At 40.9% G+C, this 15,067-nt stretch overlaps 1 protein-coding gene across 2 annotated transcripts in view; it reads left to right on the forward strand.

Annotated features, from left to right (window-relative positions):
- The first annotated feature begins 3,274 nt into the window (after positions 1–3,274).
- Positions 3,275–15,067, forward strand: part of LOC108941564 (zinc finger protein 385C-like) — a 103,660-nt gene continuing 91,867 nt past the window's right edge. The window contains exon 1 of one of the 2 annotated variants that reach the window (XM_018764322.2): positions 3,275–3,429. In XM_018764322.2, the coding sequence (XP_018619838.2) occupies positions 3,378–3,429 (52 nt within the window). In that variant the 5' untranslated portion in view covers positions 3,275–3,377. The remainder of the gene's footprint in view (positions 3,430–15,067) is intronic. The other variant, XM_018764323.2, reaches the window with a different exon arrangement.

Consider the following 15,067-nt stretch of genomic DNA (forward strand, 5'->3'; position numbering starts at 1 on the left):
ACCGCCAGAAATGGCTATTGGACCAAGTGACTCTACTTTGAGAATCACATGACAGAATCTGAATCTCTCCACCTGTTTGTGAAATGAACTTTCGTTTATTAAGTTCTATAGCACTTTTGAGAAAAGCGTCTGATAAATGTCAATGGCAACAGCCCGGGCAGCTCCGCTGGGTGGGAGGCAAAGGCGGGGGGTTTTTCGGACACAAACAGAACGACGCGGCCGACCGTCTCTCTCGCGTTCAGTGGATCAAGGGAAGAGGAGATGCAGCGAACGGAAGCACAGTCCTTCCCTTTGGTGAGCCGGGAAGGCTCGTACGTGTACCCGCGTGTCCTAAGTCCCCTGGCAGGGATATTGACAGTGAATGCGGTCACTTCACAGGGTGGGTGTAATGTGAAGAGTTGAGAGACTAGGGGCTTGTACTATGTCGTGGTAGAAACTCCCTCAGGGCCCTGGTCACCTGCTACCTTCCATCTTAGTTTCCTCTGAGAGAAAAGGATGAAAGAAAAAGTCGATGTGATTTGACTTCTTCAAGGTCAGAGGACCAAGCTGGATATCCCTGTTCTAGCAAAGCTATAACTCAGACACGTCAGTCATTATCAGAAAAATGTGCCCCCAGGCAAAGCATTAAAGTATATTGTGGAGATTATGGTGTGTCTGATGCTTTCCTGCATTTCGCTTTTTTCTCCTGAGCGATGTGCTAAGCATAAAGGCCAGCGGTGTTGCTTTAGCTCCGAAATGAGAGATGCGCTATCTCCAGGATGAGTTTAGACAACATGGAAGTCTATTTCAGATGCAGTTGATTTGAAGCTGAAGGCCTGGGTACGCTGAATGTGGATCTAGCCAGAAAAGTGTAAGATGTAGGATATCGGTATGGGATTGACCCTGTTTGTACTCAATGAATTTTGGTAATAACATTCTGAAGTAGGAGATCCAACTGCAGCACTTGCTCTAGCACAGTGCTAACCATGCTGTAAAGTAACTTCAAGGGCATTTATTTGAGCTTGAAAAATGTGTGAAACCCCAAAAGTGAACTGCCCTAGATATCCTTACATACAACGCGCGCAAGTACTGTACCTTTGTGTAATGTATTACCATGATGCTTCACTCTGCCATCTTTTAAAAGGTTTATTTCGTCATTAATTTCAGCGACTGGGCCCCGAAATCCATTCTTCAACAACCGGAATTCATTCTTCTCCACTGTAGACCACTTTCCAGTCTTTGCTCTCTTCTTCTGGAATCATGGCACTGTTTCATATACTGTGTAACGTTATACACAAGAATATTCCTCACGGTTCGGTTCGGGGCCACTTGAGTAATGTGTAGAGGGAAAATAGTGGTAGGGAAAACAAGCGGTAACTGTGTCTCTGTCTAAAGCCCTTAGTTTGTAAAATGTACTTTTGTTTGTTCCGAGTGGTACGTTGCTTTGGCCAAAAGTGTCCGCTGAATTAGTGCGTGTAAATGTAATTGGTGGTACTCTAACCATCGGAACAGATTGGTAGAAACCCAGGTTGATGAGATGACCAGCAGTTGGTCAGGTTTGCCTGTCCCTAAACTCGATTCTTTTTTCTTTTAGTTTTTGTTCACCTCTATTTATTTTTTTATTTTTCTTTAAAAAAAAAAAAAAGAAAAAGAAAAAAAAACACCCTCACCTTTACCTCCTTAAGCCTCTTTCTAAGAATGAAATTTTTTTGTACTGCACCTTTGCCCACAGCACAGTTACAAAATGACATTTTCTCTCTTCATTTATTCTAGTTCTCTTTTGGTAACCTTTAACGGCTTCATTTAAGGATAAATTTTTAAGGTCAAACTTGATGGGATCGGTCTGGCTGGTTTTTTATCTGAAAATCCAGATGAGCACATCAGAGCACAGACATATGTACCGTAGCATGTGTACAGTCATAAATATCCATCCCTGGAGCAAAGCTTATTTTGAGATTAAAGATCAGCATTTTGGTCGAGGCCTTTGACAAGACCGCTTCTTGTGGCTGGTCATTTCTGGTGTATGTTTAGTGCTTTTGACATGGTACCGCATTACGACAGTCGGTTGAGGCTGCTGTGTCAATAGGTTGTCACTCAGACTTGTTTTTGCAGATTGCAGAGTCTCTAATATTGTAAATCACCTTGGATAAAGTTGTCAGCTGAAAAAGATTAATAATACGTGCTCTTATGGACATGTTCGCCACACTATTCTGCCTTCCAGGTCATTCCTATTCCACCTTTTTTGCAACATACAGAATGCAGAGCAATGAGATGTAAAATTTCAATTTACCCTGACACACCAAACAGAGTATTACCCATAATCCCTTTCTTTCAGCACAGATTGTGATTAAAAATGGTCCCTGCTGGCAAGATTGGATAAATTGCCATTGTGTTTTTGGAGATTTAGTATGTGTTGTAGGTTCTCGGACACCCGTTTTAAATATCTTATGGCTTCCAGCCCAAAGCTGAGGAACAATTTTGGAAAGCTGGGTGTATGTGCATTTGTTTTCAGATATTTCACTTTATTTCAGATTTGAACAGTTAATAAGAATATAATTCTTTATGTGTTTTTTTTTTTTGTTGTTGTTTTGTTTTATTCCGCTCCGTAACGTCTAAGTAATTGGAGGGAAAAGCAACAGCTGAAGGCTCCATGTTTTTCTCCTTCCTTGGAATTCTGGCCGAACCGAACCGGAAGGCGCGACGCGCGCACACGCGCGGCCACCGCACGCGCCATTCTCTTGCCTCAGGGGCAGAAAGGGTTAGAAATAAAGGGCCAAATATGTCTTTGAAACATATATATATATATATATGTTTTTTTAATCACATTTACAATAATAGTGCGAGGACGTCAATATCATAACCTCTCACCTGTTTTAAAGGTAATAATTGTTGTAATTTATTGAATTAGTTTAATTCCCTCGACGGTTGGGCTACAGAGAAACGAACTGACGCGTTCGTTTTTATTTGTTTCGGGTGTATGTTTTATTTCGATGGAATTATCCTGCATTTATTTAAGATGTTTTAGCGTATCTACATTTTTGTAAATTCGCCTGTTAAAAGGGTTAAGAAAATACGCATGAAACTTTTAATTTTACTCATAAGAAGAACCCGACACAGTGTAATATCATATGCCCTGGCCTGGCAGCGGATTTGCACGACTCCAATATGACGTGAGTTTCCCCATCACTAGAGAGTTCCTTTCTCTCTCTTTCCAGCACAATGAGGCATTTTAGTCACTTGACGGCAGGGAGCGAATGTACTGTGCTGAACTGCGGACACCAGCAGCTGGCGCGCCCCCGCGGTCGCGCGCGTCGCCATCGTCGCCGCCGTTCCCGAAGCGCGCACCCGGCGCGGATGCCGAGCGTTTCGCGAGTTTGGTCACATTTTGGAAAAGGGAGATGTTGGGGACGGAAGAGCGAGGAGACGCCGGTGGGAGAAGAAGCGGTCGAGGTCAGTATGAGCGCGTCTGGTCTGGTGTGTCACCACAGGCGTGTAGTAGAACGACACGTTTCATTCAGTATCATCAGCCGTTCATAATGTAAATAAGGACAAGAGAGGAGACTGTTCAGTTATTGAAAATCGATACGTACAGCTTACGAAGAGCAGTTTTTGTACAGTTTCGAAGCAAGGTATGAAAACATTTCCATGAGGTAAGTTATATATGATCTAACCGATGAGTTATTAAATATTACGCGACGGCTGATTGATTTACCACACATATTTCTCACAACAAACTTTTTATTGTTACTACCAAGCGTGCTCACAAATCATTGGTTACCTGTTTTATCACGAATGTGAGAGAATTTACAAACGAGTGGCGTGTATAATTCTTAAAGAAAAAGGCTTACGGACGAAGCAGGAGAGACGATTGGAGGTTGTGAAGAATTCACACCTATTGCTATTAGAACCGAACAACATGACACCTGCATCGTTCTATAACGAACACATTTTGCTCTTTTCAGCTGCGATAAATGGAAAGGTGTGCGCCTTTCTACCTCTCTTCTTGGTGTTCATTCATTGCATTACAGCAAACCTATCCGTGAAGTACTTACACACGTTTTTGCTTCTGGAGTAGCATCAGAACTGCACTTGATGATTCTTGGGAAGTGTCTTCATTTTGACAACTGCAAAAAATGTAATTTACTTTGATTACCAATAATTAAAAGTATGTGCAATGTTCTCTCTTGTAAGTAAATGTGCTTGCTTATTTACTTATCTACTCATTTGCCTCTGTTTGTCACTGTTTGTACGGAAGTCGTGTGTGTACGTGTTGTTGTGTATTGTATGCTTCTGCAACCGATTTGAATAGTTTGTTTCAATCATTCATGTTTACCATTTATTATTCTTAATGTTAGTAAGTGAGACCTTGGTAGTTGTGTATGTGTGTTAAACGTCTGACGCTGGACGTTGTCAGTTTGAGTGGTGCTGAGCGGGGTGCACTGGTTCAGTGCACCCTTCCCTGATCCCCGAACTCTGACCTCACCTGAATGTGCTTGCTTCTCACCTCCACCTTGGGGGGGGGGGGGTATTTCTTTCAATGAGTAACAAGGGACCATTTTGTATATTGCAGGATTGGTGTCCTAATTGTCAATGTAAATATGTAATGATTGGTAAACCATCCTTTTTTTTTTTTTTCCATTTTTAAAGCCTATTCTGTGTGTTATCTTACTGGGATGCACGAGTTGATGCACTATTTGTGTCTTTTAATATTTGCCAGGTGGTGGTGATCTTGTATAGAGACAGAGTACTAAACATAACTAATTTGTATGACAGGGAGGATTCTGAGCACAGTCCTCCCCTGTCTTTAGTGTGTATAGAGCTCATTTATTGTCTGTGATGAGAAAGGTTAAAGGTAAAATTGAGTGTAGAAATTGTAGTCCTTTCACATGTATGTGGATAGTGTCCAGTTGTATCTAAAAATAAAACATGGACTTTTATTTAAAAAAAAAAAAAGTTCTTGGTGTGTGAAATGCATTCCTGTATAAAAATGGATGCAAAAGGATTTCATTCAAATCTTCAGAAAGCAGCATATAGTCGATCCCACGGGTTAAGAATGATTTATGGTGGGTAATAAGCGTAAAACAAACGGCATCTGAAATAAGTGTGATTTTAGACATAGATTATAATATGAAGTCACACGGGGGAAAAAACACCAGAATCCTCAAACATTTTTGAAGTATTGCAAGAATCAGGTCTTACTTATCTTTAGGCCATGCTGAGAAAATCACTCATGCTTTTATTTCATCAAGACTTGATTACTGTAATTCACTTTATTCTGGACTCTCCTCAGTTACATTATTCAGCAGTTTATACAAAATGCAGTAGCCAGTGTTGACAAGGACAAAAAAAATTGGGAACACATTATGTCTGTCCTTAAATAACTTTCTTGGGTGACAGTTAAATGTAAAATTAATTTTTTGGCAGGTTTTTATAGCTGAGAATGGTTTAGTACCTGAATGCATGGAAGACGGGATCTTCTTATACCTAAGAGAAATCTGAGATTGTCCTCAAGTAGACTTTGTGTCGCTGACTAGTGTACAGCTTAGGTTTTGTTCAGCTTTAGCAAAACTCTGGAACTCTTATGTACATATTAAAGGTTCTCCCTGGCAGTTTTTCCTGCATGTCAGTGTTAGAGATGAGATGGGAATTAAAATTTTTTTAAAATTAATTCTTGTATTTAGTTTATTTTATTATCTTCTGACATTTTTACTCACGTTTCCCAGAATATGTGTGGAACTGACATCATCCTTACAGCCAGTAAATACCAGCTGTACCTGGGGTTGAGGGTTGGCAGTCTGTGTTGACTGTCTCTAACTCAGTGCTCAGTTCTCCATTGTCCCTCTGTCCCACAGTTGGCAGAAAGTATTTATATCTGCTCACACATAGTGGACATGCAGGGCTCAAAGTGTGGTGGGGTACTGTTTGATGTGGATTGTGCATTAAGTTTTTTGTGCGGTTCACAGTTGAGTTCAAGTCATGTGACTGGACACTGCAAAGGAACGGGGAACACTGTCACCCCGTTGGTTTGAAGTCTTGTAGATAATTGTCCAAGGCTGAAGTCTTTGTCACTTTGAACTGAATAAAAACAGAATTCAGCCTCTGAGCTGACCTGTAATAGATCACCCTGGGAGGTTAAACCTGTCTCTCTGTCGATGACGAAAAAAGGCTGCCAACCCAGCCTCTCAGTGGGACCCTTAAAGGCTGCTCTGTCTTGTCTGACTCCATTACGAGAGCAAGGCCGGGAGGTTTTGTACTGAAGTGGGCAAGGTGTACTTTTATGTGGAAAAGACATCTGAGATACTTTTTCAGTCATGATGCACCATAACCTAAAGCTCTGATGTGTTCTTAAAAAATATTAATTTTTCAACACAGATCCATTTGACAATAATGCTTGCTTGGTTGCCAAAATTATGGTCTGGAATTTTGCATTTTTTGTTTTGTGGTAATGGAGAGGATGTCAGAAACATGATAAAATTCTTGCACTGTTTTAAGATGTAAATGAAATCATTTTAATCCTAAAAGCTTGTCAAATACAATCAGCTTGAAGGGCTTTGGGGCCAAAAAGATGAATGTTTCCTTACTGTTGAGCAAGACATTAACACTAAGTGCTTAGTTAATATCAAAATGTAGAAATATGTACAAATTTAAGATGCATTAAACCTTCTTTGATAATCACATTGCCTAAATTTGTGGCTATACCACATGTTAGGAATGACAGCTGTCTATATTTCAGTGTTACGGTGCATCCTAGTAAAAGGAAGATGAAGTCAGAATGTGCTTAATGTTACTAAGGCTGGATTGAAATCAAACTTGCATCAGGAACAGCTTCACAAGGTATAGAAACAAAGCCTTTAGGTCGAAAAAATGGCACCTCGCAGCCCCAAGGGAGGGAATCCCGCATCTTTGCTGGCAGCTAGCTCCGCAGGAGGTTTACAGAGTTGTGCAATCAACTCCAATGGCAGGTAGTGCAAGACACACAAGAGCCTTCATCTTCATCATCTTTTTAACAGTGCTGTTTTTTAACGTAGCAAACCCCCAGTGATCTGAAAGGTTTCACACGAGGCATTGAGTGCGTGTCTCTGCCCGAGTCTTCCTCCAGCATATCCCTGAGCTGAGGAGAATGACTGAACCTTTCTTCCCCTTCTGTTCTCTTTGTTCCTCCCTTGTGGTTTCTGTTGAAGTTGAAAGAAAGATATCTCTTGTTATGCACATAGGGTCCCTTTGCTGTTTCTTGCTGGAAGACCTTGTTTTTTCCTCTCTTCAGCTTTATGTCAGACTTCAGTTTTTATTTTCTTGCTAATCTGCAAACTTGTTCAAACAGAAAGCTTGTTGACTTTAAGATTGATTCAGGGAGATGACCTGATGTTTTGCTGACGTTGCAATGATGGGAAGCTTGGAATAATTATAGAAATCGCCATTACACACAAGGAAACCACACAGCATCAAAGAAAACGGAAGAATTATATATGCATATGATCTTTGAGAAAGTGGTTGCTGCCTTTCCTCTCTATCTGAGTATACATTATGTGTGATGATTCTCAGTGACCGACTGCTTGGCATTAAAGCCTCAAAGAGTGATGACCTTAAGTACCAGAATGCTGTGCGGTTCTTGAAATCAGTTTTTCCTTGTCCTCATTGCGCTCATTTCATTTATGCCAGAGGATGACAAAGATATCAAGCATTACTGACATTGATGAATAATGGGAAAAAAGTTGTAGAGAATGACCCAAACATAGTGGCAGGATGGCTTTTTCTCATTCCACTATTGTGAGGTGCAGCCTGCTGTTTTCTTCTCATTCTAGACCTTCTGCGCTGTAGGCGTTATGAAGTGAGTTGTTTCCCTGAGGAGGGGATTCAGTTTATCTACATTTACATTTATTCATTTAGCAGACGCTTTTCTCCAAAGTGACGTACATCTCAGAGAAAATACAATTTGTGCATTGCATTAGGAGAAAGAGAGACATAGTTGCGGACATGTGATTCTTAAGTAAACCTAGTTTGTTTCTGTCCACTTTATGCACCAATGTTCATCGCACGAGTTGGTGCAAAAAACTCAGGATAGACGATTCCTGATCACCTTCCTATTTATTTTTTTTAAGGTACACAAACATTTACATACAATGGAGGTGTAGCGGCTGTGTAAAGGATGATCTGGGCATGATCGTAAAGTTACGGTGCATGAACATTTGCACCATACCTGAGCTTGAGAGATCGTGGGCGAAGTGAGTTGTGAAAAGGTGAGTTTTCAGACCCTTCTTGAATGTAGACAGGGTTTCAGCAGTTCTGAGTGAGAGGGGGAGGTCATTCCACCACAACGGAGCCAGAACTGAGAACCTCCGTGCTTTAACTTTTGTGCGCGGGACCACCAAGCGAGCAGAAGTAGATGAGTGAAGCGGTCTGGTTGGGGTGTAGAGGTTGGTCAGATCTTGTAAATAGCTAGGAGCAGTTCTGTTGATGTATCTTGTTGTAATTGTTCCCACACTCTAAAACCAACTTGTTTCTTTGTGAGTTTTTGAGGGCTTTTTTCATTTTCTTTATTTTATTTCTCTGCTCTTCCTTCCCTATGCGTGAGTTGCATTGTGTTCACTGTAGTGAGCATGGTGTTGCTTAGATGGAGACATCTGCACATTACTCCAAGGGGAAACATCTCCAAACTTCCATCAGCATACCCATCGTTACCTCCTGCAGTTTCAGCGAAGCTTTCAGCACTTTTGTGTTCCGTTGCTTTCCCAACATTATACCTTCATATGTGGATATATATTAGATGAAGAGCAACATTACAGTTGGGTGTGGTATCTGTATTGCACCAGATGAGAATTCAAGACACATTGAAAAAGCAGTAATCAATGGATTGGAGCAAAAAGACAATACGTCACTGCCGTCATCAGCGCTGACACCATAGCAACTCAGGCTACACAAGGATTCATGACAGGAGTCTCACAGCGCAATACCTTTAAACATTAGCAAACCTCCCTTCTGTGGCCAACCAGATGCTGAGGTCTGACCGTGCCAGCGATACTTACTGAGCGGTGGGAGCTCGGGAGTCCAGTTACCAACAGTTATGTGGAGCATTCTCTCCTAGGTTCTTCTTTATTACCCACTACATTGGGCTGACTAGAAACCTGGAACCTCATCCTGCTGGCTTTTTCTTCCGCAGCAACAGCCAGAGGGGTTTCACTTCTCCACTCGACGACCTTCCCCATTTCCTTCACCCCCTGCAGAAACTACAGTGTGTGTTTCTGGCCTTGTTATTGTTAATTAGTTATTCAACCTGATTGGAAATGTATTAGTTTATACTGCTGAACGTTTTGAGTGCAGTTCACTCCCCTGCTGCTGATTCCCCTGAAAAAAGGAAGATGTATATTCCTGGCATGAAAGCTGGATGTAGGTCATCTTCATACCTCAGTACGTTTAGCTGTTAGATCATTTGCAGTTCCTCATGTGTCCCACTTAGGGGCAGTCTCTTCTTCTTTTGCTTTAGTTCTTCATGAGATGTCCAGTTGGACCTTTGGGTTTGACTCTAGTAGTGACCTTTCTTGGAAGATGTCTTTATAGGTGGTTTCTGGTTTGTTGTGTAGACATGTCGAGTTCAGTGGCTTGACATGGGCAGACTGTCTGTTTTGGACAGGTTGATCACTTTTGGAAAACTGAGGAAGTCAAGGGGAAAGGGTAGTAGATCTCTTCCAAGAGTGAGGCTGCACCTCCTGCCATTTGGAGCCATACTTACTGTCAAACATCGATATGGTTTGAAGCAGTCAGTCTCAGCCAGGCCAGTGATATTTGTTCTGTAATTTAAATCTATAAACAGATCTGTTAAGTTTCTTTTAAGATTACTGAAAATTAGATTTTTCTGCTTTTGTGTGATACATGTATTTGTAGTTAGCTTTTTAAGCCTTAGCTTGTATTTATTATATTCCTTATAACCAAAAGGGCTTCATATACTGTTTATGGAGTTTTGATTACCTGTAGATTAGATTTTTCAAGGCAACTCAGATCAGTGATATGGCCAGAAAGCAGACCAGCAGTGTTCCTCTTTGCTGAAGCTGAAACTTTGATGATACCCATAGCTGGTTATCTACTGAAACGATTCTGCTCATCGTCTGTAGCTGATCAGTGCTTTCCGCTGGTGGGCTTACTTCATGCCACAGTCTGGCTGTGAAAGATCTACAGCCCAAAGAACCCAGAGAGACTCGCATCTCCCTTTGCACCCCTCCTGACACTGCTCACAGTAGCTCCAGTGTCCAGTGGTCCTGTGCTCCACCCCACTAGAAACTCCTGCATCAGAGGAACTGTTCTAAAGGTGTTCCTTGTTTGACACTGCTGGTACTCACCTCAAGCTGGCTTCATAGCAGAGAGCCCCTGCCCGTGAGGATGTCTGTGTGTCATGTTTTGTTTTGTTACCACAGAAGCATGGAATACTTCTCAGTTTCTTCTCACTCCACATAACCTTTCACCTTCAGATGTAAGTGAAGAATTCAAACTGGGCTTTTACACAGTATTCTAGAAGGGGCCAAGATTCTCAAATTGTTACAGGAGTAATTGAATGATACTCACTCCCATGGCAAATAGAAAGGTCATATTTGTCTGAGCTTGTGAAGGATTTCTTTTCAGAGAACTTAAAAGGAATGCCTGTACTCATTCCATAATCCCGCATGAAACTTTATGATCAGTATGTTTGTTGTTTAGTGCTACTAAGTTCAGCCATAAATATGCAGTACCATTCACTCTGCAATAGTATCAGTATTATAATATGTTTCTGCAATGTTCAATATGTTTTGGCATTTTGGTGTATGCCCACATGTTTCTCAAGGTCTTCCCAAGTGAACGTGCTTTAACTCATAGGTATGGCAGTGTCTCCATGTGCATGACCCTCCCATCTATGTTTGTCATATATAATAGTTATGTCCTGAAGTAAGAGGTAGAACAAGGGTATTTCTACTGTAGTGAAGCTTCTATTTTTAAATTGTTGCTGAGTGATATTATCTTGCAGTAACAGTCATAAAAATGTTATTGGGGCAGCCACATCCACCCTTTCAGAAAATCTACATAGGTGCAGGTCCTCAGTGCCAGGAGTGTCCACCTTGATGTTTTAGTGGCTTTTTCTATGTGGGCAGTCATGCATTTTCTATTTACCGAGTTTGTTTGTTCCAGCCTGGTACCTGCCATGCTGACCTTTTCAGAGAAAGCTTTGCTGAAGACTTTTATATAACCATTTTCTGGAAATATTGGCTGAATTTTACCTTGAGTGCTCATCAGCAGTTACTCTCCTTTTCTTTTTTCCTTGTCTGTACTTTAAAAAGAGTTCACTCATTTAAACACCACATTTAGATGAAAGAACAATCACTGACCATTTCAGCTGTGGAAAATGTGTTCTCTGTGTTGGCAGGGATTGCTGCAGTGTGGATTTTACTGACAGAAGCACAAAAGATTGTAGACAGTACAACTTCTAAGGTATTAAACTCCAGTTGTTGAACTACCCATTAAGTTCCCAACTTCAGTCATGCTAATCAAGCAAGTATTTAATGTCAGTTACAGAAATTGTAGTGCTGCTACTAGCAATAATTGTTTTTCATGCCTTCGTGTCATGTCTATATGATAGTTATGTACAGTGTTGAGTGCTCTGAGTCAGCATGTTAGAAGGGGCTATAGAAAACTAACTGAATCATAAATCTAATAGTTAGCCATTTGGGCATAAAACAGATTTTTTTGCTACTTTATGGAGCTGCAGCTCTAAGGGCAAAGTGCGGTTTATAGAGCAGTGCTTTTCTAGGAAGTTCACACGACAGATGAAATACTGTATACTTAGCTTCCGTGTGTTGAAGGACTGAACCCTACTGCGCTCTGTAATCCAGTGCTCAGTCAGCTGGCAGTCTCAGATGGTCAATAATTAAACTTTGAAGGATTCAACATGGATCAGTTTGGCAGGATTGAAGGAGGCTGATCTCAGAGCTTGTGGTAATAGTGATATTGAATCAGATGGCAGTTCAGTTCTTCCTCACTGCAACACAAGGGGATCAACTGATCTTCAGCGGTATTCATTGGCAAACCCCAACAACTTCCACTGTTTTAAAGTGGATTGTGGCCCTGAGTTTCCTGTGCTCTGCCCACCCCTGGTGTCTTTACAGAATTTTTTGCTGGGTTTGTCCAGCAGTAGAGAATATCTGTCTTTCTCCATTCTTCTGTGTGCTCTTTGAGGTTAAAGTTGTTTAGCAGTGAGGTCATATCTGTCTAGCAGTGTTAAAGGCACTAGTGGTATAGCCAGTGAAGTTATTGTGCACCACCCAGACAATCTGTGTCCCTTCCCCCAAACATTCTGGCCTAGTGCTCAGTCTCAGACCTCACTGATCTCTCATCCAACGCTAAATGATGTTTGTTGATTGAAGTTGGGAATGAATTGTGACTCTGTGGGCTGGGGCTGTAATGTGTGTGGTAATTAATGTGATTTGAACAGAACTGGTGGTGTTGATGGGAATGCTGTCATTGCTGGCGTTGGCAAGTGGCTTGCCTATTCCCCATCCCGTGTTTCAGCATTACTCCATCAATATATGTCTTTGTGTAATTATCAGTTCACATAAAAAACTGCATTGCAATTAACCGATCTTTGTTTTCAGTGAAATATACAGATGATTGTTTTTTAATCTTTTACTGTTTAAAACCAATTTATTGTTGCTCAGAAATAACATTTGTGTTGCGGTTGGTTTTTTAAGGCACATAGGGTTTTGTTGTGACTTCCAGTAAGTAAGCTGAATGTGTAAAATGTTAAAACAGAACTAAGGCTGTTGGTTACACTTCTGTTTTTACGTTGATTTGAATTCATTGCACTTGTCAACAAATACATGCCATAATACTTGTCAAAAGTTTCAGTATGCATCAACAGAATAGTTTTGATATCACTGGATGAACAGTTTGCTTCTTTTTTTTTTTTTTTTTTTTTTTTTAAAATCATTACCTCATATTGTATGAAAATACTGCTCTAACAAAATGACAAGGCAGTTCTTAAATGATCTGCATAGAGCTGGTTTTACTGGGACCACTGGGTCAGGCTTGGTGATGTGCAGGGTCTTCCAGCAATAGCCAGTGATAGCTGTGTTTGTGGTTAATCCTAGTGGTTATTCAGAGGAACTGACTGTTGGATGTTTGAGTAGATAGGTTGTGTTGATCTCGCAACATATTTTTTAAAGTATGAATTGAATAGTGTATTTTACTCATTCAATTCGTATTTTAAAAAATATGTCATTCAATATCATTCAATATTTTTCATCCTAGTGCCTGTGTGAAACAGAAAAATTTTGACATACTTCACACCTGTGCTCATGCGATATTTTTATATCTTTCTGATAATATATATTTTTGCTGATTTAAAAGATGGTTTTGTAAAGGAGACGATTTTGTGGGTGGATGTGGAAGGAAAACTGTTCTGAGCATAATATTATAATGGGAAGTTTGTTAATCTTGCCCAGAGTAATTTAGTTCCAAGCAGAATTTATTTCAACATCCTCACCTGCATCCTGTGCTTATCTGACCTGATTGACGTTAACTCTTCCATTGGAGGTGACCTCTTGGAAAGATTATTCTGCTCTGCTTTGATTAAAAGTGAGGTCCTTCCTCACCCACTCTTGGTAGCCTCCCTGTTTGAGTTGGTGTTGACTGAGTGTATTGTATGTTTAAACCTATATAGTAATCATTGTATTTAATATATTTATAGCTTTTCAATGAGACAATTTGGACTGCATCTGTACTGAAAGTTTTAGACTTGGTGATGTTACACTGTCCAGTTATAATAACTCACTCTTCCATTGGCTAGTGATAACTGAAATCAGTGATTGATGGCTGTGGTTGTACAAACAATTTCTCACAGAAAAAATGTCATTATATTCCAATATGTCTGTACCGTGTCACTGGGCTTCAGCCCCTAGCGAAATGACATCAATTTCCCAGCAGTTTGTATGGCATTGCTTTGATGTGAATGAGGACTGAAACCAATTTTTGTGTATTTCTTGCAATACGTCTCAGCATTTGACCTAGGACATTGGCTGGGAAAATGTTTCTGCTTGGGCAGACTAGAACTGCAAAAAAGGACTGTAATTTGGTCGTTTGTATTTACATGTGTCACAAAGACTAACAAATTTTCAGTCGTGAACAGAACAGTTTACTTCATCACATGCAAATATTAACCGTGCATGAGTTCTAATCATGCATTTGAAGGGGCGGTGTGGTATTTGCTTTTAGGCTTGCCTGGAACTAGAAATTGAGTTTCAGGGGGACACAGTCTCTTGGTATGCCTCAGTACCATTTAGCTCTCCCCCGCAAAGCGCTCCAGTATTCTGAAGTGCCCATCTACTTCATTTATGACAAGGGACATGACGTAAAATCACTGAATCATCAGGTTAGACTGTGTGTTGGCTCTTTATTTGAAGATAGAGTCAGATTCCAGCAGCGCACGGAACTCTGGCAATGACTGCTACAGTGGAGACCAGAGCCATGGACAGCCTCCTCTTATGCTCATGAGAGAGTGGAATCTTTCCAGCCTGCATTGGTCCTCAATTTGCAGTAGGCTATAGGTGATAGTTAATTGTCCTGTAGAACAGCCTTTAAATTCAACCATGAAGCCCATAATCACATAAGTTCATCAATAACTCCTTTGAGCAGGCGTGAAGTGCTCTTATTTGCACTTCTGCCTCATGGTAAGTTTTTGCTTTTCTTAGATTCTGGGTTTTCCACATACCCAGGAATATAACTGTTCAAGTTTTTCTGAGTCTCTGCCTTTCCTTGATTTTTCTCTTTTTCTTTTTTTTGCCCCATAATACTTTACCTCTGATTTTATGTTCCATAATGCCCTGGCTCACTTGTTTGGAGTGCTAGTGCCCCTCCCAAGGTGAGTTCCTGTTCTTGCTCTGCTTTTAGGGACAGCTCTGACTTATTACTTCTGCAGTTGTTACTGAAAACCTTCATAAGAGCGAGGAACTGTAAATCCATGCCAGCTGAGGGCCCCATCCAGTGCAGCCAACCACCTATTGAAGGCTTGACAGTTTTCAGAACACTGTGCGTTCCACCACTGCAGACTCTGGCAGTCAGCTGGGTCTGTAAC

This window comes from Scleropages formosus, chromosome 8 (genome assembly GCF_900964775.1).
Source record: "Scleropages formosus chromosome 8, fSclFor1.1, whole genome shotgun sequence".
NCBI classification, from domain to species: domain Eukaryota; kingdom Metazoa; phylum Chordata; class Actinopteri; order Osteoglossiformes; family Osteoglossidae; genus Scleropages; species Scleropages formosus.